At 59.3% G+C, this 23,058-nt stretch overlaps 1 protein-coding gene across 4 annotated transcripts; it reads right to left on the bottom strand.

The window, feature by feature from the left end:
• Positions 1-1,812: 1,812 nt before the first annotated feature.
• On the bottom strand, positions 1,813-21,412 carry LOC128786249 (uncharacterized). 4 transcript variants are annotated; one of them, XM_053939388.1, is made up of 33 exons: positions 20,808-21,412; positions 17,586-17,693; positions 16,020-16,175; positions 15,205-15,336; positions 14,889-15,080; positions 14,724-14,807; positions 14,489-14,607; positions 14,220-14,334; positions 13,869-13,955; positions 13,440-13,555; positions 13,118-13,262; positions 12,807-12,913; positions 12,621-12,687; positions 12,344-12,469; positions 12,137-12,268; positions 11,619-11,875; positions 11,378-11,501; positions 11,019-11,213; positions 10,555-10,710; positions 9,866-10,086; positions 9,373-9,550; positions 8,907-9,056; positions 8,282-8,680; positions 7,848-7,967; positions 5,193-6,698; positions 4,697-4,777; positions 4,388-4,474; positions 4,169-4,260; positions 3,881-3,966; positions 3,249-3,315; positions 2,978-3,141; positions 2,564-2,698; positions 1,813-2,353 (listed from the first exon to the last, which is right to left on the bottom strand). In XM_053939388.1, exons 1-33 carry the CDS (start codon positions 21,234-21,236, stop codon positions 2,118-2,120), a joined length of 6,369 nt encoding a protein of 2,122 aa, XP_053795363.1. In that variant the 5' UTR covers positions 21,237-21,412; the 3' UTR covers positions 1,813-2,117. The 4 variants fall into 4 exon arrangements, with proteins under 4 accessions (XP_053795363.1, XP_053795364.1, XP_053795365.1 ...); XM_053939389.1 differs by having other exon boundaries at positions 13,869-13,952; XM_053939390.1 differs by lacking the exon at positions 7,848-7,967.
• Positions 21,413-23,058: the final 1,646 nt, after the last annotated feature.

The following is a 23,058-nucleotide window of genomic DNA, read 5'->3' as shown; positions in this document are numbered from 1 at the left end:
TGGCCGAACCAGGCACAGCAGGTACAGTGCTTACTCCGGTCACCTCCCTGCCTGCAGCCTGCCCTTACCTTGATAGCTCAGCTCTCCTGGCGCCGGATGATGCTGCCTGCAGACTCCTCACTGCCTGGTGCCAAGAGGACTGGGATTTCCCACGGCAGCAGGACCAGGGTGCAAAGGCTTTGCCACCCTACAAGCTCTGCAGCCAGAGTGGGTTTTAGAGCCCTGGCACTGGCTGGGGCTGGCTGAGCACGGCTTCCGCTGGCTCAGCAGGTGGAGGCTGCGTGCACGGGCAGATTAGTGGCAGGGCGGGGGGAGGAATTGGCTTCTGCCATAGGAATTATAGGCGGGATTCGTCAGCGGTTGCCGTGGGGCCAAGTGCCAGCACAGGGGAGGAGGGGAGGCTCTGGGTGGGCAACCGCCTCGGCAGGGACAATGAAGCCTGTACAACGGGGGCGCCGAAAATGGTGCTGCAGGTGCCAGCATCGTCCCTGGGATGGTGTTATCTCTCGAGTGGCACATGCCATCCCGTGCTCCTGTGCTGGACTTGGGCCATGATGGGACCTTTGTTGAGCTCCCGCCCTATCATGGGTCAGCATCGACCCCTGGGGCTAGCAGGGGGGCCCTTAGTAAAGCACCCTGCACCCACTGCCCCTCTGCCGGGCCCCGCAGCTGCTCAGGAATGAATTGGCACCAGCCCACCAGCTGCTCTCCTGGTATGTGCAGCCAGAGCCGGAATGCTGTACCTTGACCTCCTCACTGGTCTGGACAAGCCTGGCCCCTGCCCAGGGCATCTCCCCTCCCAGCCTTACCATCCCGCTTGTCCTTTCCCATTAAGGAAGTGCAGGCAGCTGAGCTTTGGTGCTGGAGGAAAACAGGCGTCAGAGCCAGGAGTGATGGAGCCAAGTGGAGGGTGGTAAGACACAGGGGAAGCTCAGAAAGCACACCCCCGCCCACACCGGGGCATTCCCCACCCCTTGCTGGGAACATGGAGAAAGTCCATCTGTTGGTGACCCTGGTGTCCCCACCTCCACCTCACTGCCTGTCTCCAGCCCCAGGAATACTGCAGGAGGGAGATGTGGTGGCAGGAGAATTTCTGCTCTCCCAGCCCTTACTGCAGAGCTGGGCTGCAGCCAGCACTTCTATTTTAAGCCCCACAATGTGTTTGAGGAAGCGAGTGGTGTGCACAGCTGAGCCTCACGGCCTGACAGGGAGAGGCCCTGCTACCTAAGTCCCTGGAAACTTCCCCTTCTTCCTCTAGGGCTGGTACAGGCTCAGGGCAGGTTGGATCAGCTGTTTTTTCCCCTTCCCAGTTCAAGTGGCAACTGGGGCAGTTGAAACTGGCATGGTCTGGTGAAGTTACTGCAAAAATATCTGGGCTGTAGGAATGGGGGTCTATCCACACACCCCTGCCCCCATCTGTATCAGGCAGCATTCACCTGCTGTGACCTAGGCTGGCAGGCATCCTGTGAGAGAACAAGGCTGGGCAGGCTTGTCAGGACTGTGCAGGCAGGAGTATTTACTCTGTAGGTAGTGACTTCCTTGCTAAGCTCCCAGGGCAGGGAAAAGGGACCCAGATAGCCTGTGGGATCAGCTGGGCTGAGTGCAGGCAGAGAGGAAGCACAGGACAAAGCATCCTTGTGAAGTATCCTTGAAAGGCACCGAACAGCTCAAGCTTCCCCCTGCAAGCAGGACTGAACCTCACTGCAGGGCCCTCCTCATCTGAAGCTCCCCTGACTCCTTAGCAAGGACCACCTTGCAGAGAGCTCCTGTCCTCCTGTGCTGGACAAAAAAGCTCCCACACTACGTGTCTATTTATCTTTTAATAAAAACCATCATCCACCCCTTCTGCTTGTGCTGTGTGTCATTAGGATGCCTCGGGAGCACCCAGGGAGAGCACTGGGCAGGAGGGGTGCTCAGCACCAGGCTGAGGCTGGGGGCTGCAGTGCCTGGGGCACAGGGCAGCCCCGGGGCTGGCTGAAACAGAGCCACTTGGCACAGCCTCTTGCCCCTGGGGAGGCAGTGAGCCATGAACTGGTGCTGGGAGTAGAGATCATGTCAGAGTGGCCCAAGAGGAGGGTAAGAGGCAGGTTAGGGCATTTTCTCCCTTTGTCTGGGGCTCACTCTTTTTTCCCAAAGAACTTCTTGAAGACAGATTTGTTCTTGGTGCGAGGGGGGCTGGTGGTCTTCTCCCCTCGTGTGTCCCGGGGGCTCCCTGTTCGGGCCACAAAGGAGTGACAGCGTGCCCGGGGCATGGCCGACACCTGCTCCCCTATGTACAGTGTGACGGAGTAACTGCTCCCGGCCTCCACCGGCTCCTTGGGCACGGCCAACGGAGTGATCTTCTGGTAGGTGGCTGCAAGAAGGAGCGGTCACTGGAAGGGGCAGGGTGCCAGCAGGCCCTGGCAGCCCTCTAGAGCCCTCCCCAAATGGGGGCTACACACAAGGGCGCAGGTATGTAGGACCAGGTGCATGCTGGAGCAGCATCGCATCTGTCCTTGGCTGTCTGCGGGGACAGAGACAGTGGTGCCACCTCCTGGCGGTGACAGCAAAATCAGGACTGTACCTGAGGTGAAGGAGTAGGACCTCCTCTTGTTGGCCACCAGCCCATAGTCATCTTCTGGGCAGATGTTGTCCCACAGCCCAGGGGACGCCCTGGATGACCACTGCTGCTCCTTGTGCCCAGTCCCCTGAGCATTCTCTGAAGCAAAATGGAGACATATCACAAGGCAAGGACATCACAGGGCACCCCTGTGTCAGCCCCAAAGAGAAGAGGGAAATGTATGACTATCTCAGTATCCCAGGAGTGAAGTAAATGTTCCTTCCCCAAGTCCCAAGCCCTGGGACTCCTAGCCCAGATACCACCAAGTTCAAGACTGACCGACAGCCTTCAGCCTCCCTCAGCTGTCTCCCATGTACCTCTCTGGGCTGGGGAGAGAAGCTGGGGGACAGTGGCAACCCAGCCAGACAGTAAAGTCACCTGCTGCTGTCACAGTCCCATCGACTGGGCCATCCTGGCTGCTCAGAGGCCGCTGCAGTAGTGGGCTTGTGCAGGGTAACACCACAATCTCCTGGCTCTTGGTGGTTGTGACCTGATGATGTCCCTGGAGGTGGGAGGTCCCAGGGCTGGAGACCTTGCTGAAACTGAAAGCAGCAGAGATTTAGCAAACCAGACTGGCCCACCAATGTCCTGCTGGAGCAGCACGCTCTGGGAAACGTGGAATAGAGTTGGCCAGCTCCTGGCTACTCACCTGCCAGTACCACCAGTGCCCTCGACACGCTGTGCTGCTGCCTGGAAGTAATCCACTTCAGGGAAACCTGGGGGCACAGCAAACATCCTGCTGTATGCTGGCAGTGCACAGGACTGTCACACAGAGCCAGTCCCTGATGCGACTGCCCATGCTGCATGGCTGGCTCCTCCAACCTCCTGCTGTAGTACCTGCTCTTGGTCCTGACAACCTGCCTAGGATTTCATAGCAGGGCTTGAACTCCTCAGGTGTGGGTACAGCAACAGGAAGACCTCAGTACTACAGGTCTCCTTGCCTCAAGGGCAAGCAAGGCATTTCCAAGCCCAGCGGATATGGAGGAAGACCAAGGCACAATTATAATTTTCCTGACATGGGATTTTTGCTGCTGAGGCACCACTGACGTCAGTTGTGCTATTCCTGATTTATAGCTGTGTATGTGGTGTGAAAACAAAGCCTCCAAATCCTGCCTGGCAGAGAACTGCTGTTCCCAAGGCAAGCTAGGAGGATGCATAAATCAGAGTAAAATGTTGTGCTGCTTCTCTTCTGACCCCCCATGTATCAAAGGGCTCAGTGGGGGCTGAACAAACATGGTAACATAGAGCTGGGCCCCTGTTCTGCCTGCAAGGGCTGCTTACCTGAGTTTTGCTGCAGCTTTGAGACCCATTCATTCATGAGGGGTTGGCTGGGGGCCCTCAGGAGGTATTCAGAGCCATCCTGCAGCCTGCAGGGAGAGGGGGAGGACAATGTAGGGTGCAGATACAACAGCCCCCACCAGACCAGAAAAGAAGTAGGTGAGAAAGAAGAAAGGAAATCCTCATCTAAGCACTGTGCTGGTCCTGCCTGGGGATGTTGGTATGTGTCTGTCCCAGCAGAGGACAGACACTTGGGAGGACTGTGGTTACTGCCCTGGATGGGGGACTCACTGAAGCCTGAAGCAGTTGGTCTTCTTGGTGTATTCAGCATCTGGGGTGCAGACTGCCCCGGAGAGGTTCAGGGGAAGGGCCACCACGGAGCTCTACAGCACAAGGAAAATCAACGGCAACAGCAGGATTGGACAGCTCTGCCTTCCATGCCCATGGGGCCCAGAGCCATCACCCTGCTGCCAGCCCCCTCCTACGACACCCCAATCTCCCCCACCGTACCTTGAGGCTGTCCCTGCGGTCCTGGTAGAAGCACAGTGTCTGCCTCATCAGCACGGCGTGAAAGAGGCCCCAGGCCCGGCAGCTGGCCTGTGGGACACAAGCAGGGCACAGCTGTGATGCAAACAGCTTTGGAAGAAGACAGATGGTCTCATGCCACTCAAAATGTGGCCCAGTCCCTCTGAGGCTCTGCCCTTCCAGAATGGCCAGCAGCATTGCTGTGGTAGTTCCAGGAACATCCCTGGCTTCCCTATACCCCCTACCATGTCCCAGCACCCCTGTCCCAGACGAACCCCACAGCCATGTCTGTACCTTTCTCCCTCCTGTCTGCAATACGTGCTTCCTTTCCAGCGTCCCCTCCATCATCTGAAACTCCATTTTAGCAGGCAGGACCTGCAAGAGCACAGAGGGTGAGCAAAAACTTCTCTGGGGCTAGTGCTGCCAGCTCAGCCTCCATGCACATGAGGTCTATATGACCCATCCCTGGTGAGCGATGCCAAAGTGGGAGTGGGATGACAATGAGGAACAACTTTCTCACCTGGGCAGGGGCTGGGCTTTAGGGGTGTCAGCTTTAGGGGTGAAGCGCCACCTTGCTGAGGCTGTGGGTTGGTAGGGGGTGTGTATGCTACAGGGACCCCAAATACCACACCTAGCCCTTCCCTACCAGCTGAAGAAAAGGGGCCACTGGAGTCAAGGAGTCCCCAGATACAGATTATGTTTGCTGGAGTGGATAACCCAGCTGCTGCCTTGGCTGTTCCCCAGCCCCTCATCTGACCCTGAAGGAGAGTCCCTGGCCTGTGGATCTCACCTTGCTGTTCTCTCTCTCCTCTTCCTGATGCCTCTGCTGATCCCAGGTGCTGGAGGCATCCAAGGGGGCTGCAGACACCAGCTCCTCCATGTGGGGGGAAACCCTAAGCCCATTGGGACTGCCACTGCCACTGTGCAATACCCTGGGGCTCTTCTCTCCCGGTGGGCTGTGGAGCAGCTGGGCAGCAGTGGGAATGGTGAATTTGGCCACTAGCACATTGTTGGCTGATGACAGGATGAGGGGCCCACCAGTAGTGGCACTGGAGCTGGGCAAGCTGCCTGCCCCGCTGCCCGTACGGTGGCTGGCACAGCTGCCTCCTGGTGAGCTCTGTGCCTGTTGGTCGTGCGCTCCATCCCAGATGGCCTGCAGCTCCTCCTCCTCTTCCTCAAACTGCCTGTGGGCAGGGTGGCAAACTTCCTTAGTGCCCAGTGCAGGGCTCTGGGGCTGTGGAGAGCCCAGTGCCCACTCAAAGACAGAGAGCTGGGTGGGGGCGACAGGGGAAGCTGGGGACCCTCTGGGCTGGCTGCTGCTGGCTGGCTGCTGTGTGCAGGCCGGGCTGGGGATGGCTCCAGCCCTGCCTGGGGTGCTGGCAGGGGACGATCCAATCTCTAGCCAAGCGGCTCTGTGATGCCTGGCCCTGCCAGTGGCAGCGGGGCTGTCGTTCTGGCCAAAGCGGGTGGCCAGCTCATCCCCCGTACTGACACGGGATGGCTGGCTCAGCCTCAAGTCCAGAAGGTCTTTACTGGTGCTGCTGGGGTGCTGCAGGTTCCAGTGCTCCTTCCCAGCACAGCGTGCCCTTTGTTGGCTGTAGCTGGGGTTGAAGCTCACCTCCTCGCACCACGTTTCTTGCTCACTCTTGGGGGACACTCCCAGCCTCTTGCTGGGCCCCTGGGGATTGTGCCCATCTTCCTGCCATCCAACTCCATGTGTGCCTGTGGGCTTCCAAGGCCTCGCCCCTTGATCCTGCCTCTGCTCCTGCCCCTCTGCCTCCTGCTGCCGTGCCGCAGCCCCTCGGTGGCACCCCAGGACCACTGTATCCCGTGGCAGCTCCAGGCTGAGCACAGAGCCCAGGGAAACACGGGGGCATGTGATTTTTGGGTTAGGGAGGCAGGGATTCTGAGGGGCCGCCCCACACTCTGCATCGATGTCCTGCACCAGCGGGTTCCTGACGTAGAGGAGCAGCTCCCCAAGCTGAGGTCCAGCAGCAGCTGCCCCTGACCCCCCCTTCTTCCAACCACACTTCTGAGGCCACGTGTTGCTGGGGCCGTGGCATTCCTCAGGCGTGGGCCGCAGGGAGCTGTCACCCATGATGCCCCGGAGAGTCAGCAGCCGGGCCTGCTCTGCCCTGGCCTGCTCCCGCCGCTGCAGGCTGTTGAAGAGACAGCCAGCCCCGGCCTTGGGCAGGGTGTGGGAGACAGCCGGCATCCCACCGCTGGATGCCGGAGGGCGGCGGACAACAGCGGGCGGCCGCTTTGCGGTGCAGGTTTTACTGGCCTCCACCTGCACCTGAGGAAACAGAGAAGGAGAGAGGTGTGATCCACATTGCTGGAGCTTCCACCACCCTGTGCCGACTGCCCCCTTTCCATGCTGCATCTGGGAAAGCAGGGAGCTGCAAGGGCAGGCAGACAAAAATGCTCACCAGCAGCACATGCAGTGCTGGGAACGACAGAGCTTCACCTCAGTCCCCTGAGGGCTGCTCCCACACTGGTGCAGGCAGGGTAGAGGCAGACAAGGCAGGGTAGAGGCAGACAAGGGAGTCTGCCCATGATGGAGCCCCCAGGAGTGGTACAGCTGGGGCTGACTGCCATACAGCTTTTCCCTGGCACTGCTGACCTCCAAGCCATCACTTTTGGGTTGCTACTGAGACAGCAGTCACTGCTGTCCATGCCTGCCAGCTCTGTATGCTCCAAGGCAGTAAAGCAATGAATGTGAGAGCAGGGACTGAGTGCAGACCCTGCCCCTCCTATTCCTTGCAGTCCTTCTACTGGGTTTGCAGACAGCTGCAAGAGTCTGCAGGAGCTGGAGCAGTGTCCCCCTGTATCCATTAGGCTGGATGGCACCCATTACCAAAACCCTTCTGGCAGCCCAGCAGCCCCTTACCCTGCCTCAACACCCTCCAGCCTCTCTGTCCTCCTGCCCTTTCCCTTGTGCCTGGCTGCCCCTGGGGCTCCTCACACACAGACCTTTTTGCACAGGCTCTGGAGCAACAAAGAGATGTGAGCCCCTAAAAATTCCCAAATTCCCAGCCTCAGAGTTACAAGCCAACCAACCTGGAGTGAGATCCCCACCCCAGCAAAATGTGCACCTCACACAGCCCCAACCACCCTTGTCCCCTTCAGCTGGCTACACAAGGAACTGCTGCTGCCCCCCAGCAATGGAGCAGGGAGGCTCTCCCACTGACCACCAGGTAGCCATACCTCCCATGGCCACCAAAACTACTTGAATGTGGGGCCAAACTGCAGCAAGCCCTGCCTGAGTCCCCTCCTCACATATCCCAGCACCCACACTCTGGACCCCACAGCCCCAGCAGGGTTTTCCCTCTCCCAGTGAACCACTGCCACCAGGGCACCGTGGCATGGCCAGGAGGGTTGGTGGCAGGCAGGTTCACGCCATGCAGCCACTCTGCCCAGCATGCAGCCTTCCCCGGGACGTTACCTCTTCCACCAGCTGGTGAGGTGGCTTTTTTTTTCGCTTTAAGCTACCCCAAGTGTTTCCCAAAAGCCCCTGGCAACGCTTCCAAAAGGTTTTACAGCCTGAGTGTTTAGCGGCAGGCAGCTGAGCAAGGGGAGAGAAAGAGACACACAGAGAGGACAGAGTGGGCAAGGAGCTGCAGCAGGAGAGCACAGGCAAAGGGGGTGGCGCAGGCCGGCCTCAGCCCTAAGGCATCACGCAGCATCAGCATGGCCAAAGGTCCCTCTTCAGAGTCCCAGCAGCTCACTTAGAAATGGCCTAGAGGGGTCTCAGCTTGGGGATTACCCCACAGCGCTCGCAGCCTCCCAGTCTGCTTGGGGCACAGCTCCAGAGAGCTGTTCTGACTGTGTGGCTGCTCGCCCATGGTCCTGCCAAAGCTGCCCACCATCCCCCCGTACCGTTGGCAGTGCCTCCTCCCCTGGCCGCTCGCTGCTGGCCAGCAGCTGTGCCTTCTTCTTCTCGCCCTTCTTGCCAATGCTGAGGATGAGGTTGACCGTCCCCCCGAGACCACAGGGGCCCCGTGGTGGCAGCAGCAGCGTGGAGGTCTCAGCAGGATCCCAGGTGGCAGCCTCCTTGGGGGATTCTGCATCATGGGGTGTTTTGCTGCTGGGCTCCCCCCAGCTCTGCTCCGCTCCTGATGGGGCATCTGAGAGGGGTGATGTGGGTGGGGAGATGGCTGTTTTCTCTGGAAGTTTTGGCTCTAATCTTTGCACAGGCTCGAGGAGGGAGGAGGGCATGAACTTCACTGGGCTGTGGATGCTTTCCAGGTGCGGTGGAACACGTGAGGCATGCTGCTCCTGGGGAGCAAGGCAAGAGAGGGAACATGAAGGAAGGGCTGTTGTAGCCAGGTGTTTTCTCAGGATAGCCTTCTCTTTGCCCTGCCTGAACCCCAGAGACTCTCACAGGTATTGGCACGCATCCACCCCCACCTTCTGCACCACCCACTCCATCCAGTGCCTCTGCTATCCTCAGCCTCAAGGCCGGTCATTCTCTTTGACAGTCTCAGCATGGCTGGGTACTCACTTGACCAGTGGGGGATGTGCTTGAGAGGTTCTCCAGCTCCCTCCTCTCCTCCTGTCTGCTCCCCGGATCCTGCTGCTGATGCCTCTGTGCTCGCCACCGCACCAGCACCCAGCCCAGCATGCTCTGCAGCTCTTCCAAGCGCTCCTTTATCTGATGGAGGAGAGATGCTGGGCAGCATGCAAGGACTCCTGGCCCAGGGACACTGGCCCTACCAGGATATCTCACAACAGAGCAGTTAGGAGGTTTTTGTGAGTGGGATACAGTCACAGCCACATCAACTCAGAGCTCAGGATCCACTGGATGAAACTTCTTCCTGCCCTGAGCAGCCCCAGGGATGCATAGCTGTTCCCATACCACTTACTGGGGCTCTGCACCCACACCTTGCTCTTTCTTTCATGGTCTGTCCCCAGAGGACTTCAGGGAGTGCTGAGAATTTCCCCCCAACCCCTATTTCCCCTGTCCTTACTGTTGCACTCAGGTAGTGCTCCTCAGACACCAGCTGCTGCCCTGCTGCTGCTAGTGCCTCAAACTCCTTGAGTTTCTCTTCAATTCTCCTCTCCAGTTCCTCACATGGAGTCTCCGGGATACTGGAGCTGCTTGGGCTTTCAGAGAAGATCTGAGCCCGTGTGTCCTCAGTCCAGGAGCTGTGAGCATGTGAAAGAACAGGCTGAGGAACGACCCAACCCTTCTCCAGCCCTGCAGGCCCCAGGGAAGCCATTCCTATGCTCAGGGATAGCTGGAAGCAGCTCACTGGGGTTGTGGCAAGACTCTTGAGGCAGGACAAGATTCTGCAGGGCTGCCTCACAACAGACAGCTCTGGTGCAACCCTGCCTTCCAGGCTCCCCATAGTCATGCCTGGCTGCAGCTCCAGCACTGCCCACATAGTTGCCAATGCCATGCTCTCACCAGCTCCCCCTCAACCACCACAGAAGCAACCCCAACAGCTCACTGCCACTTACATCATGGCTAAATAATCCTTGAAGAAGTGCCGGAGCTGGCTGGCCTGCTGCACACGGAGCCGGGTCTCTCGCAGCAGCTCTCGCAGCCCTGCCCAGGCCCACAGAGTCTCCTGCAGCTCCCGGCTGATGGGGCACTGCCGAGCGGGGCACAGCTCTTGCAAGCGGGCAGCTGCCCTCTCCAGCTCCTCCAGCTGCCCTTGCAGGGTCTGTGACACTGCATGCTAAAGATCACAAGGCAGGAAAGGTTCAAGATGCATCCAACCCCTCTGAACCCAGGCTGGACTCCCCTGCATTCTGGGATGCAGGGACAGAGGAGAGGATGCTGGTACAGGGACTGCAGAGAGTGGGCAGAGCTAGCCTCCATGGGGAGCACAGGAAGAGCACAGAACTGCCTGGCTTCCCTGCCCTGTGTGCATGAGTCGCTTCCCCACCAGAGGGAAGACGAGTGAGGTGCTGGCAGCTGGGTGTTGGCACATGGGAGCTGATGCAAGCTCTGTCCCCTTGCCTGGCCCATGCTATCAGAGAAGATCAGAGCAGGCAAGTCTCAGCTCCACTGGAAAATTCCAGCCTGCCTTGCCACAGTGTGCCAAAGCTTACAACACCTGGGCCCCCGGAGCAGGGCCAGTGCCTCACTGGGACAGCCCCAGCCAGCCGGGGCACCTTCCTGGCACAGGGCTCCCCTGACTCACCTCCATCTCCTGCTGGCAGCTTAGTAAGCCCTGCAGCCCTTGCAGGTCCTTCTCACTCTTCACCGTGGTGAAGCTGTTCTCTGCTAGGGCAATGTCTTGAGACAGAGCCTTGGCTCTGCACTGAAGGGCCTCCAGCTGTGGGGATATCTTTGCCACCTGGATGGACAGGAGGGGACACAGAGCGAGATTAGCCCCGCGGTGGAAGCCCCTGTGCTACCACCTGCCACACAGCCCCAGCCCACCCCGGCCTGGGGACACCCTGCCATGCAGCTGCAAAAGGGCAGGTGCTAGCCATGGGAGAGACAGGGATACCAGCCTCGCACAGAGTGGTCCCCATGAATCCCAATGTCCTTGTGTCCCACTGAGGACAGCTGAAGTGCATGCCCTCTCCCAGTCAGCCGGCATGTCCAGCTGCAGACGAACCACCCAGTTGCATCCCCAGGCCCCCAGCCTCCATTCCCTACCAGACGCTCCAGGCTCTCCGTCTCCGCTGCCACCTCCATGACCCTCTCCCGCTCCTTCGCTGCGTCATTCAGCATCTCCACGGCCTCCTGCAGCTCTCCCAAGGGGCGGCTCATGTCCTCAGTGCTTGGAGACTTCTCAGCCTGGGCTGAGAGCAGGGGAAAACACCCCTGCGAGCTGCAACGCCCACTCCCTGGCTGAAGCCAGCAGAAACACCAGACATAAGAGATGGGGAGTGACACCCCAGGCAGCTGGGCTGGAGGGGAGCACCCAATAGGGGCCCCTTGCCAACCACAGATCAACCCTTGGTCCAATCCCAGGTGCTGTGTGATCCCAAGGGATGTCTGGCCACACTGCTCACCACTGCAGATCCCTGCTGGCTCCGTGCCTCCTCCTCTTGCAGGTCCCGCAGGAACTCAGACAGCACCAGGGAGTCCCGCAGATCTGCTGCCCGGTGCCGCAGGGCTGCCTGCACATGTGCCAGCCTGTGGGGAGAGGTGCTCATCAGAGGTGCTGGCAGCTTCTGCACCTCCTCAGGGACAGCATCCTCCTCCCCATCCAACCTGGGGATCAGAGAAGAGGCACCTTCCTCCAGGACTCACTTCTCCTCCACCATCTCCACTTTCCTCTGCATCTTCCTTGCCCCCTCGTGCTCAGTGGGCGACTCGCCTGCTGCTTCTTCCCGCAGTGCCTGCAGCTTGAGGCCACAGAGCAGGAGCTGCTTCTCCAGCCGGCTCATTTCTTCCAGGTCCTGGCGCAGCTCCGCCGGGCTTCTCATGGCAGCTGGTTCCAAGAGCGACCCAGCCACGTCTTGCAGCCACCGCTCAACCTGGTCCAGCTCCCCCACCAGCCTCAGTGCCTTCAGAAGAGCAGGGAACCCATCAGCCTGGCTCTGAGCCAGCCAGAGGAGGCAGGAGCCATGCTGGCATCCCACTGGAGGTGGTACCTGGGGCATAGGCAGCACAGTGGGAGAAGTGTGCCATCTGCAAAGCCAGCCAAAGACATCGGTGCCAATGTTGCAGCTCCAGGCTCCATAGGTGCCAACCTCACTTGGTGATCCCCAGCAAGCTGCTCCAATTGGAGCATGCCCTGTGCCCACCCTAGCCCTGATGCCACATACCTTATCGATTTCTTGCAGCACTACACCATTCTCCTGATGCCTCCTCTGCAGGTCCTCCCACAACTCCCCCAGTTCCCGCAGCATGGCCTCCACCTGAGGGCTCCCGGGAGGCCTCCCTCGTGCTGGTTCCTCCTAGGAGGCAGGGAGGGCAGTTAGGATGGACCCCACCTGGTGTCCTCCCCCCACCTCACATCCAAGCAGGCTCACCAGGAGCACAGCCCTGGTACTGGAGCTGGGGGCCAGGGGCTCTTGCTGCATCCGTGCTGCCTCCAGGCTCGCCACTGGGCATGGGGGGATTCCCATACCCATACTCTCCTTGTATGGGGACAGAGTCTGCCAAGGAGCAGGAGACATGCTGGGTTAGTGCCCAGACCAGGCATGTACGCCCAAGCCTGCATGCCCATGGGCAGCAGGAGTGGGTTAGGGAAGTGAGTCCTTCCCTCGGATGGGCAGGGAGCAAAGGGGACTCTTGGGGAGACATTACCTGGCAGACATCCTGCACTTGGGTCTCCAGCTGCTGCAGCCCCCACTCAGCCTCTGCCTCTCTCCTCCTCCAGCAGAGAGAGGAGAAGGACAGTCAGGACTGCAAGTTCCCCCTTGCAGAGGGGAACTCCATCCCTATCCCGTTTGACTCTGTCCTACTCCCACAACTGCCTTCACAAGCTGGTACCTTTTGTTGTCCCCTCCATGAGGGGGTTGTCCCACTGCTGGGGAGCCAGGGTTGCTCTCCTCTCCTTTCTTGTGCTCTGCCATTTTCTCCAGCACATCTTTTGGTACCTGTGGCACAAAGGTTCCCATTCCTCCTTGGCCAGCACAAAGCATATACCTGCTTTGTCCTGGGCCTGGCACTTATCCCCTCCCATAACTGGTGGGACCAGATCCAGCTTGGATTCTGCCCAACACCTGAACCCCTTTCCCATAGGCTCCCTTGTCTTCTGGAAGCAGAGGAGCTGAAGATGCCTGGAGGAAGACAGTGCTTACCATGCTGACGAGTCCTCTTGTCCATTTGGCTGCCGCTTCCTTACCCACAGCCCCGTGACTGCTATCATCTCCTCGAGGCTCAACATTTGGAGCTGCAGCTTTGCCCCCTGGGGAACTGCCTGCCCGTGCTGGAGCCTTCCCTGTCCTGGGAAAGGAAGGCAAGGGAAGCCCAGGGGAGCAGAGGATAAATAGAGACCTTGAGTGGAGCTGGTGCCCCAGAGGCAGCCTGCTGGGGGCTAACCCAGGTCTTTTCCAAGCCTCTGGCTCCAGTGCTGGGAGGTCAGGGTTGGGACCCTGGTGCTCCTTCCCAGCTATGCTCTACCTCAGTGTCTGCTGGAGCTGCGCCCAGCTCTCCTTTACGTCTCGGTGCTTTGAGGTGACTCGGGCTGCCAGGCTGGGCTGCAAGTTTAGGAGCTGGGACACTGTCACATCCAGCATCTGGAGAAGAGAGAGCAGCTGGGAAGTGATGGAGACAGGGTTCATGAGTGACAAACCACCATGGCCATGGGGAGGGTATGTGATGACAACCAGCCTTCTGGGGGCAGCAGAGGCAGTGAGTGCCTATCCCAGTCCTTGTCTGCCCCCGGGGAGACTCCCCCATCCATCTCACAGCCTCAGCCACCCACATAGTGGGGGGTGCCTGCAGAGCCCACAGTGCTGCTGGTGGCTGAGCTGGCCTGGGAAGGCTCACATTCCCCCCTGTCAGGATGCTCCCCAGGGCTCAGAGGACAAGGCAGAGTCTTGCACTCACCATCACCTGGCTGGCTATGTCCCTGACATCCCGATCCTGGCATGGCTCGCCCTCCCCTGGCTTCCCTGTACTGCAGATGGTGCTCTGCTGTAAGAAGAGGCCACGGTCAGCAGTGGGAGGAGGACAGGGCCCTGCTCCCAGCTCCAGCAGAAAGAAACAGTGCAAGGCTGCACTTGCCAACCTGGCTCCCTTTCTCCATCCCCTGGTTCTCTCCCCAAAGCCCAGGTTGAGAGTGCTGGGACCACAGGAGCTTCCATGCAGGGGACAAGAGCAAGATGCTGCCCACCAAGTTTCATTCAGGCCATGCAACAACCCCGCATACCAGGGTGAACCTGGCTCCAGTGCAGATACCTTTGCATGGATGACCCCAAGCAGGATATCTGCTTGCTGGAGGAAGGAGGCCACCTCCAGGGCCAGCTGCAGAGCCTCGTGGTGCTCCTTCAGGGTCCCCTGCAGCCGAAGCCACCTGAGTATGTGGAAAGGGAAAGGTGAATGGCAGCCTGTGCCTGTCTGGGGAGCTGTGCAGAGCTAGGCCAGGAAGTCTGGGGGGTCCTGCTTCCCAGTTGGTCAGCTCCTGGTGCCTGGCTCAGCCCTGCTCAGCCCATGTGTCCTCCACTCACGCTTTGTTGAGGTGCTTGCGCCGGGCTGAGACGTTTCTGCTCTCATTTTTGCCTTGTTTCTCCAGCTTCTGGGCCAGGCTGCTCAGCTCCTTGTGCAGATTCTGGAACTGCTGTTCCTCCTGGCCCAAGCAGAGAGGAAAGACATCAGCATCCCTCCTCAGGGACCTGTGCCATGCCCCAGCCTCAAGGTATTTGGGGTCCCTGACAGGTCGGCAATCCCCCAGAAGCCTCTCACCTGCTTCAAGTCAAGGATGCGGCGAGTGAGCTGGATCTTATCCGGGCTTTCCTGCAGGAGGGCTGCCAGAGAGGGCTTCTCCTCCTGAGCCAGGCAAGGGTGTGAGAAGGTGCAGGGACAACCAGGCTGTCCCCTTCCCCAAACCATGCTTCCCATCCCCCAAACCTTGTCCTTGATCCACGCCTCCAGCCGCTCAGCTTTCCTGTTAAAGTCCTGCAGACTCCGCAGCCCCCCCAGGGCTTTGCTCTGGCTGGCAGCCGTCTGCTTCAGGAGCTGCCACTGGTCCTGCAGGGCCAGCAGCTGCCTCCGCACGGCCTCAGCACTGGGGTTTGCCCTCCACATCAGCTGCTCACCCATCTGTGGAGCCAAGCGACCCACTCAGCATCAGGGGTTCCCAGGGACCCTCTGCTGCAGAAAACCCAGGGACACATGTGCTGTGAGTAACGGGAGCCATGCCATGCTATGCTCTGCCTGGCCCCACCTGATTGAGCTTTATCAGTGTGTTCTCAAAATCCTTCATGTCCCGCTGCAAGGTCTGAGCCACCTCCTCCCAGTCCTGGAGGTCACAGCCGTCCTTCAGGTCCCGTAGCTTGCCTCGCACCCAGGTCTCTGCCTGCAACATACAAAGAGCCACGTGGCTGGGGGCCTCCACCAGAGCCTCAAGGACACATCTTTGGGGACCTGAGCCCAAACATTCCCAAAGCTGTGACAGGGACTGGAGTGCACCCTTTCAGCTGACAACCCATTTGCTCTGGGAATCAACAGGCCGGCACTCAGGACAGCATCTGTGGCAATGGGGATGTGAAGGTGTGCAGCACCTCACTTCTTTCCAGCGTCTGCCTCAGCCCAGCAGGAGAAGCTGGGCTTGCCCAAGCAGGCTGGTCTGCACAGAACATCCCTACACAAAGCATCTCTCCTCGCTGCACCCTGCTCCCCAGTGCAAACACCCATGAATTCTTCCCACCATGGCATGGAAGCAGCCCTCCCACTACCTCAGTTCCCACGCTGCTGGGGAGGGACAGGGTCTGAGAGGAGGAGGAGAATGGGGCACAGGAGGAGCATGCGCACACAGAGAGGAAGCAGGGCCCTGGTGTGGGCTGACCCCACTCCCTGGGGCTGACAGCCAGGGAGAGGCAGCCAAACATGATCTCATGCCACAACCATGGCTTCGCTCGGGCTGGGAGTTCAACCCTCCCTGCTGCGCACCCCACCCCACAGCTCACATGAAAGGCTGCCGGTGGCCCTCCATTGCACTTCCTACGTAGACCCTTGGGAGAGGGCCCCAGCTGGCCTCACCTGCAGCATCTCCCGGTTGAACTGGGCTATCAGAGGACTCAGGTCAAGGAGAGGGGCTGCTCCCACGCCGCTTCGCCCACTGCACCTTGGTGCTGCAGCAGACTCCTTGCCCTTAGGGCTCTCTTTCTGGGGTGATGACACTGGGGATCCTGCCAGCTGGGAGCAGAGGTGGGGTTGGGAGTGTCAGTGTGCTGCCCCAGGAAGCCCTCCCCGTTACCTCCCAGAAGCATTTCAGAAACCCAAATGAAGTAGGTCAGCATGCCTTATTCTTAATTCCACTCCTTCACTGACCTATCTGGGGCTCTCCTCCACCACACTGAGGTACCACTTCCCTCTACCAAGGCCACACTGGTGGCTTTTGCAACCCCAGCAGGGGGTTGCTGGGCTCTCCCTCAAGTGGGTCACTCTCTAGGTCATTCCAGGCTGTTGGGATGGCATCCAGCACCTGGACTGCTCGTGGCACCCATACTGGAGATGGATGCAGTGCTTGCTGCCCCTCCAGACTCAGGCAGCACATCCCTGTGAGGAGCATTCATTTCTGTAGCATCTCTTTGGTGATACACAGGGGGATGCTGCCAGGGGATGGGATGGGATGGGATGGGATGGGATGGGATGGGATGGGATGGGATGGGATGGGATGGGATGGGATGGGATGGGATGGGATGGGATGGGATGGGATGGGATGGGATGGTTTGGGATGGGATGGAGGGGCCATGAGGCAGGTTCCTGGTCAGCCCCATCACTCCTTTGGTGTCACCCAAAACCCCCATCCCCAGTGAGTGGCTGGAGGGGGCAGAGAGCACATCATCTCCCTTGGGATTTGGCCTTGTGGGCAGTTGATGCTGATGAAACCCTCTGTCAGGGTTTCAGCTCTGCCAGGGTTGACAGCAAAAGTCAGCCAATGAAAGTGCTGGCCCTTCTCCAAACTCAGCCCTGGGCCCCAGCTGCACGCAGCCAAGGGGACAGCATCGTCATCTGGGCACTTGCTTCCCACCCTTCTGCCCAGGGATGGGGATCTGACTGCATATTACCTGGTGGCAAACAGGAAACTGAGAATTTTCAGGAGGAAAAGGGTCTTAGCTGCCCCCGAGCTTCCCAGGGAGCAATTTTCCAGGAGCCTGTGGAGCAGTGGGGATCAGGCAACTGTTTCAGGCTCTCTAAGCACTCTGGCATGTGCTGCCCTGCTGACAGCATGGGACTCACTTTCCAATGCCTGTTCTACTTAACCACAAGAACTACAGAAATCCTCTTTTTTTTTTTTTTTTTTTTTTTTCTTTTTTTAATAGCAACACAGATTCTCAGGCCCTCCTATGACTCTGTGACCTTTCGTCTCTTGACTCAGCCTTGGCTGGAGGAGCCCATAATCTGGCTCCCTTGGAAGCAATAAAACCTCTGGGTGCTGCCTGAGGGGGTGATTCCTTGCCCCATCATGCCCAGCTTGTTCCTGCACTGACTGGAAGAGGCAAGGCTCCATCCACACCTAGGCACACCACCAGTGACCAGCCTCATTGCTCAGCTCCAAGCTGCATGTCATGCCCCCCTAATGTTGAGGGCAGGGGGACATACCGCATAGAAGGGAGAACATCTGTCCACTGGAGAGCAGAAAACACTGGCCTGAACACTCCCAGGCTCCTGCTGCTTGTCGTCCACATCCACATCCTTCCTGAGGAAGACCTAGAGGCAGGAAGGCACAGCTCTAAGCCTGGTAGTGCTTAACTGTCCTGGCAGCCAAGGCGACAGAGGAGCACTCACCCACCTCCCCCTGCCCTGGGCCAGAGGCAGCTGCTGGTAGTACCCAGACGCTGCTTGGCTGCGCTCTTGCCCATCCCTCCCTATACATCTAGGCCAGGCTTCTCCAAGCAGCACCCACAGCTCCCACTACATGTCCAGCAAGTGGCAAGAACTCCTAAGCCTGCTTTGCTCACAACCTTCTTCATTTTAGCTCCCAGTACCCCAGACAATCTTTTCTCTCCTTGAATTGATTCCAAAGCCGGCAGAAACCCATTAATGATCACCACTGGTTCTGGGTCATCTAAGGGTGTTCAGAGTGAGACTCCCCTGCCCTCTTCCAGGACAGTAGGGCAGAGGCATGAGGGTACAGGATGACATTAACTCCAACATCATGAACTTGAATCTTCTCAGCTGCTGATCTCTGATCTCAGCCTAGCTGGGAGATGAGTTAAGGGGGCAGCTGGCTTGCAGAGAAGGGCTTCCAAAGGACAGGGGTGAAGGTGGAAGCAGGAGAGGCAGGAGGAAGGAAGTCCAGGAACTGCAGCCAGGCACAGAGAGGATGTCCAGGATGAACTCCACATTACCTTATCCTTGATGCAGCACAGCCCCAGGAGGAGAGGTGCGTGGGATTGTTTGGATCATGCCCAAGGGCATTAAGCCTTATCCTCTACAGATGGATCTTTTCTTGGGCTGTTGGATATAACAGGCTAACTTAGGGACCTCCTTCCACTCCCTTCCTGGGGCCACCTTGCTGTCTCTGTAACAACCATCCAAGTGGGCACAGGGCAACAGAAACAGGGGGATGGACAATGTGTGCTGCCCTGACAACCCCTTCTCTGAGACCGCCGCAAATGCAGTGCTGGATCAGCCAGAGCCAGCCTACCACTGCTCAGGCCACTCCAAACTGAGGACACTGTCCAAGGGAAACGAACCTAGGCAAATCAGAACTCCTTTCTTGCACAGGACATTGTTTCCCACCATCTCTCCAGCACTGCAGAAGAGTCCTGACATGAACAGCAGCCCCCAGCATAGAGCTGCTGCCACCAAAAAGTCTCAGAGCCCTACAAACAGCCCAACAGCTCTACAGCCTCTAAGAGAACAGCACCACTGAACCTTTCCAAGGGCTTGCAAAGCTTGGCCCAGGGCTGCAGAGGACAGACCGCTGCCACATGCCACAGCATCCTATCCTAAACAGGAAGAACAGTCAGGGTACAAGGCTGAATCACAGCCCAGCAGGCACAGTGAGAACTCAGCAGGATGGTATCAGAAGGAAAAGGCACCTCCTTGTCTGACCATGGGACTGAGAGGTTTGGATGCATATTTAGGGAATGATAGGGAGCTAAATGTGAAGTGCCTATGAGGCATAAGACCCTAGAAAGCTTTATGCAGTAACATGTCAGGCTGGCCCCCAGGGCTCAGCCATGGGAGACAAGCCTGCAGGTGACACGGGAGCTTTAAATAAAGTCCCTGTCTCACGAACCGTCAGCCGCAGGAAAACAGGGCTGCCAGCACAACGATGACTTCATCCTTCCTGCAGAGCTGCTCCACCGGGACTACCCCCCCTTCTCGGTCCCTCTGGCTGGAGCTGGGTCCTTGATCCCACAAAACAACAAACTCTCTCAGCAACCGAAGTCCGGGAGAACGAGCTGAGCCTGCCTCAGCATCCATGAGGTGCTGTGCTAAATGCTCCCTAGCAGGACACCAGGCTTCATAACATGAGCAAAGCCACACGTGAAATGAGCGCAGCAGCCTCAGCTGCCGCCTCTGCAAACACTTCTTTCCCCCTCTAAAAGCAAAATTAACATGGCACATATGCTTGCCGCATTCCCATAGAATAGGCGCCAGTGACTTCCCACGAACAAGACGAGCGGGGCCAGGCCCTCCTAGGCAGCATTGTGCTCATCCTGGAGGAGCCCCTCATTCCTATGGGGCAGGAGTGAAGGGCAAATCAAAGGGCTGCGGGGTACGCTCAGGAAGGTATTACCGTGCTCTGTGTGGGAGATAGTGTCCTTCCTCTCCTCCAGCTGCCATCCCACATGTCTTCCCCTGCCTCCCAGCTCCCTCTTTCTCCCAAAGTTCCATCTTGCAGCCTGCCCACCTCTTTCAGCTCCACATGCTTATGCTGGACAGGGAGGAAGGGCCGATCCTGGCAGCCTCCCGAGAGTCCCACACCACCGTGCCCAGCACGAGTCCCTACCTTATATGAAAGAGGGGAGCCCTCATGCCGATGCCCTTTGGGCTGCGCAGACTCCGGCCGCCCAGCGAGGAGCTGACTGCGTGCCCGAGGAAGCGGTACCTCTTGCGAGGCTGTGTCTAGCCTTTATTGGCAATGAAGATGAGGGTTTTGGCAGTGGGCTGCGCGGCTCTCCCTAGTACTATTCTGCTGGGAAACCAGCTCTTGCAGGTCAGGGTTAAATCCCAAGGAGTTCCTGCCTGCTCTTGCCAGAAACTGCAACATCTCCGAGATGCCTTCCTCCCCGTCCCACCCACACTGGGGGTCTCCTGAGCTCTGGCACTGTTGAATTCCTACCTCTGCGCCTGCTAGTGCTCAAACTTGGAGGGTGGAGTGCCGAGAGCCCTGGGTCCTGATCCTAGCCTTGTCCCAGCTTTGCCTGGCTGTGTGGCCCTTCATGAGTCACTTCCCTTCTCCCAGCCTCCGTTTCCCCTCTGGTAAACGAGAGAGTGAGTTCCCAGCTCTCCGCACTCAACTATCCTCAACTATCATCACAGGCATCTCGAAAGCTGAGCCTTCCACAGCCAGGCTCTGGGGCAGGGCTTTTCTGGCTCATCTCAGCCCCGGGGAAAGCTCATCTCCGCTCACCCGCGAAGACTTCCTGCCCGCCAGCCTGATGGGACAGAGAAGTGCGTGGGGGGGCACACGGGAGGAAAAACAACTACTCCAGGAGCCCTGCAACGACTGCTACCTGGACGGCATGGGGATAAGGCAAGAGGGATGGGCACAGCCTCCCCAGGACCTATCCATCCCTTGGCAGCGAGGAATGGGGAATTCAGGGAAGACGGGGCGAGAAAAGGGCACAGAGTACCGGGATCGCTTACCTTGAATTGAGCTTTCCCTGTCCTGCTGTTGTTGTTGTTGTGGTTCCTCTCGCCGCTGGCGCGGGCATGGTCCCCGGGTCCCCCTGCCTCTCCCGTGCCAGCGTCCCCGTACCAGTTGGACAGCGTGATCTTCTTAATGGAGCGGGCTAGGGAGCTGCGGTTCAGCCGGTCCTCGTCGGGGCCCCCGTCCTCACTAGGGCTGGGGCTGCGGGGCTGCCCCGCGTGGGCGACGGGACCGGCCCGGGCGTGGGCCAGGTAGAGGGAGATGCGCTCGTTGATGCTGCGACGGAGGCCGCGGTGGCTGTCCAGCGCGGAGGCGAGGGCGATGCCGGGGCAGGCGTCTCCGGGAAAGTCCGCGGCACACTTAGGCAGCGAGAGCCTGGTGCTGATGGTGAAGGGCTGCACTTTCCTCGCCGTGCTGCCCGACATCCTCGCCCTCCCCGCTGCCCGCTGCGGGCAGTGGGGGTCCCGGCCCGGGCACCGTGGGGTGAAGCGGCAGTGTGGGGCCCCCACCGCCCGGGAGAGCGGGTGATGGAGATCGCCCGGGCAGCGCCGGCTCCTTCCCCGGGGCGAGCGGGGGCGCTCAGCGGCGGGGCGGCCCCGCGGCGGGGGGCAGCGGGGCGGGGGGCGGCCCAGCAACCATGGCCGGAGCGGCGAAACGCGGGCAGCCGTCCGGCCTCGGCTGCCTGGGCGGGCCCTCCGCCCCCGCCGGGGCGCGTCCCCTCCCCTGCCCGGTCCCTCCTCCCGCGGCGGGTCGGGCAGGCGGGAGGAGCCGCCGCGCCCTGCCGGGTCCGTCCCGTCCCGTCCCGTCCCTGCCCGTCGCCGGCCGGCTTCAGTCGTCCGCCTTCTTGCGCAGGTTGAGGAGGCAGAGCAGGCAGGTGAGCAGGGCCTGGCGGCTCTCCCGGGAGCGCAGCCGGCGCCCCAGGCGGCGGAGCGGCGGCAGCAGGCGCCGGCGGGCCAGCGGCAGCAGGCGGGCGATCAGGGCGCGCAGCAGCGGAGCGGCCAGCGGCGGGGCGGGCATGCTGCCCCCGAGCCTGCGGACACAGCGGCACACCCCCGGCTGACCTGCAGTAGCGGGGGTGCTCGGCAGCTCCTCACGTTTTGGAACGTCTGAGCTGAGCGGGAAGTTGGGGGTCCGCACCCTCCTGAGAGCGGGGGCTGCTTGGGGCAGGCTCGAGGGAGAAGCACAGGAAGGGGCTCCTTCCCGCCTCTTACCCTCTTTGGGATCCCTGCTGCTCCGGGACACCACTCAGCTCTTTCTCCCGGAGCAGCCTGGACTGCTCAGCTTCCCCAGCGTGAACCTGCCACCAGCCCAAATGGCAGGAACAGCTCCAGAGCAAGGGACAACAAAAAAAAAAAACCAGCTGTTCATTTAAATGCCCCCTCCTCCCAGGCCCCACATACGGTCCCTGAAAGTGATACTGCTTCACAGCCGAGGCCCCATTTGTCGGGGTGGCAGTGTAGGGGAGATAAGGGGGGCAAGGGAGGATCAACATCTGCCCACCACAGAAATGTGGGCTGGCAGGGTGGGGTTCTGTTTCACTGCAAGTCTTTGCCATAGCCCTTGAGCAGGCAGCTGAGTCCAAAATATGCTTGCCTGTCATTCCCTTCCAGTGCCAGAAATTGTCACCCTGCTCCTATAAGGGCCAGGAATGCAGATTAGGTGAGCCAACAAGGAGAGTAGGCAAGGGATGGCCCAAGGTGTAATACACTGAGGAGCAGTTGTGTACTCCTCTGAGAAAGAGCTTTAATTTGGCTCCATGAGTGGCTCAAGAGCAGGATAGTAACGAGTGTCCTGCACTTTCCAGCTGTGTTCCAGTGTTCTCAAGCTATGTTAGCCTGGGGCAAGCAGCCAGGGGAGCAGAAGCTAGCCAGAGTGAGCGTGCAGGCAGGAAGGTCCATGGTCATGTCTGTGCCCTTCTAGTTCCCTCCTGTGCCAAACCTTTGTTTTGTTCCTGTGGATGTCTGTTTTAATTTCCTCCCCTTGTTTCCTTCCAAAACCCTGCCAAGGCCCTACTTTTGGCTCTCACTCAAGAAGAATTTAGGAGAATGAACAGACATGAGGGACCAAAAGTTACTGTTCCATTTCCCTGCCTGCCTGCTGTAAGCTGTCCCTTGCCCAGTAAGTCCCATCCAAGGGTGGTTAGCTCAGCCAGGGTGACCTTTCCCAGCCCCATGGATTCTTCCCAGGGAGCTAGCCATGGATGAGGAAAGCAGGCTGGCCATGCCTCAGCACAGGGACACCATGTGC

Source organism: Vidua chalybeata, chromosome 3, assembly GCF_026979565.1.
Source record: "Vidua chalybeata isolate OUT-0048 chromosome 3, bVidCha1 merged haplotype, whole genome shotgun sequence".
Taxonomy (NCBI): domain Eukaryota; kingdom Metazoa; phylum Chordata; class Aves; order Passeriformes; family Viduidae; genus Vidua; species Vidua chalybeata.
This window is presented reverse-complemented; position numbering and strand designations above follow the sequence as displayed.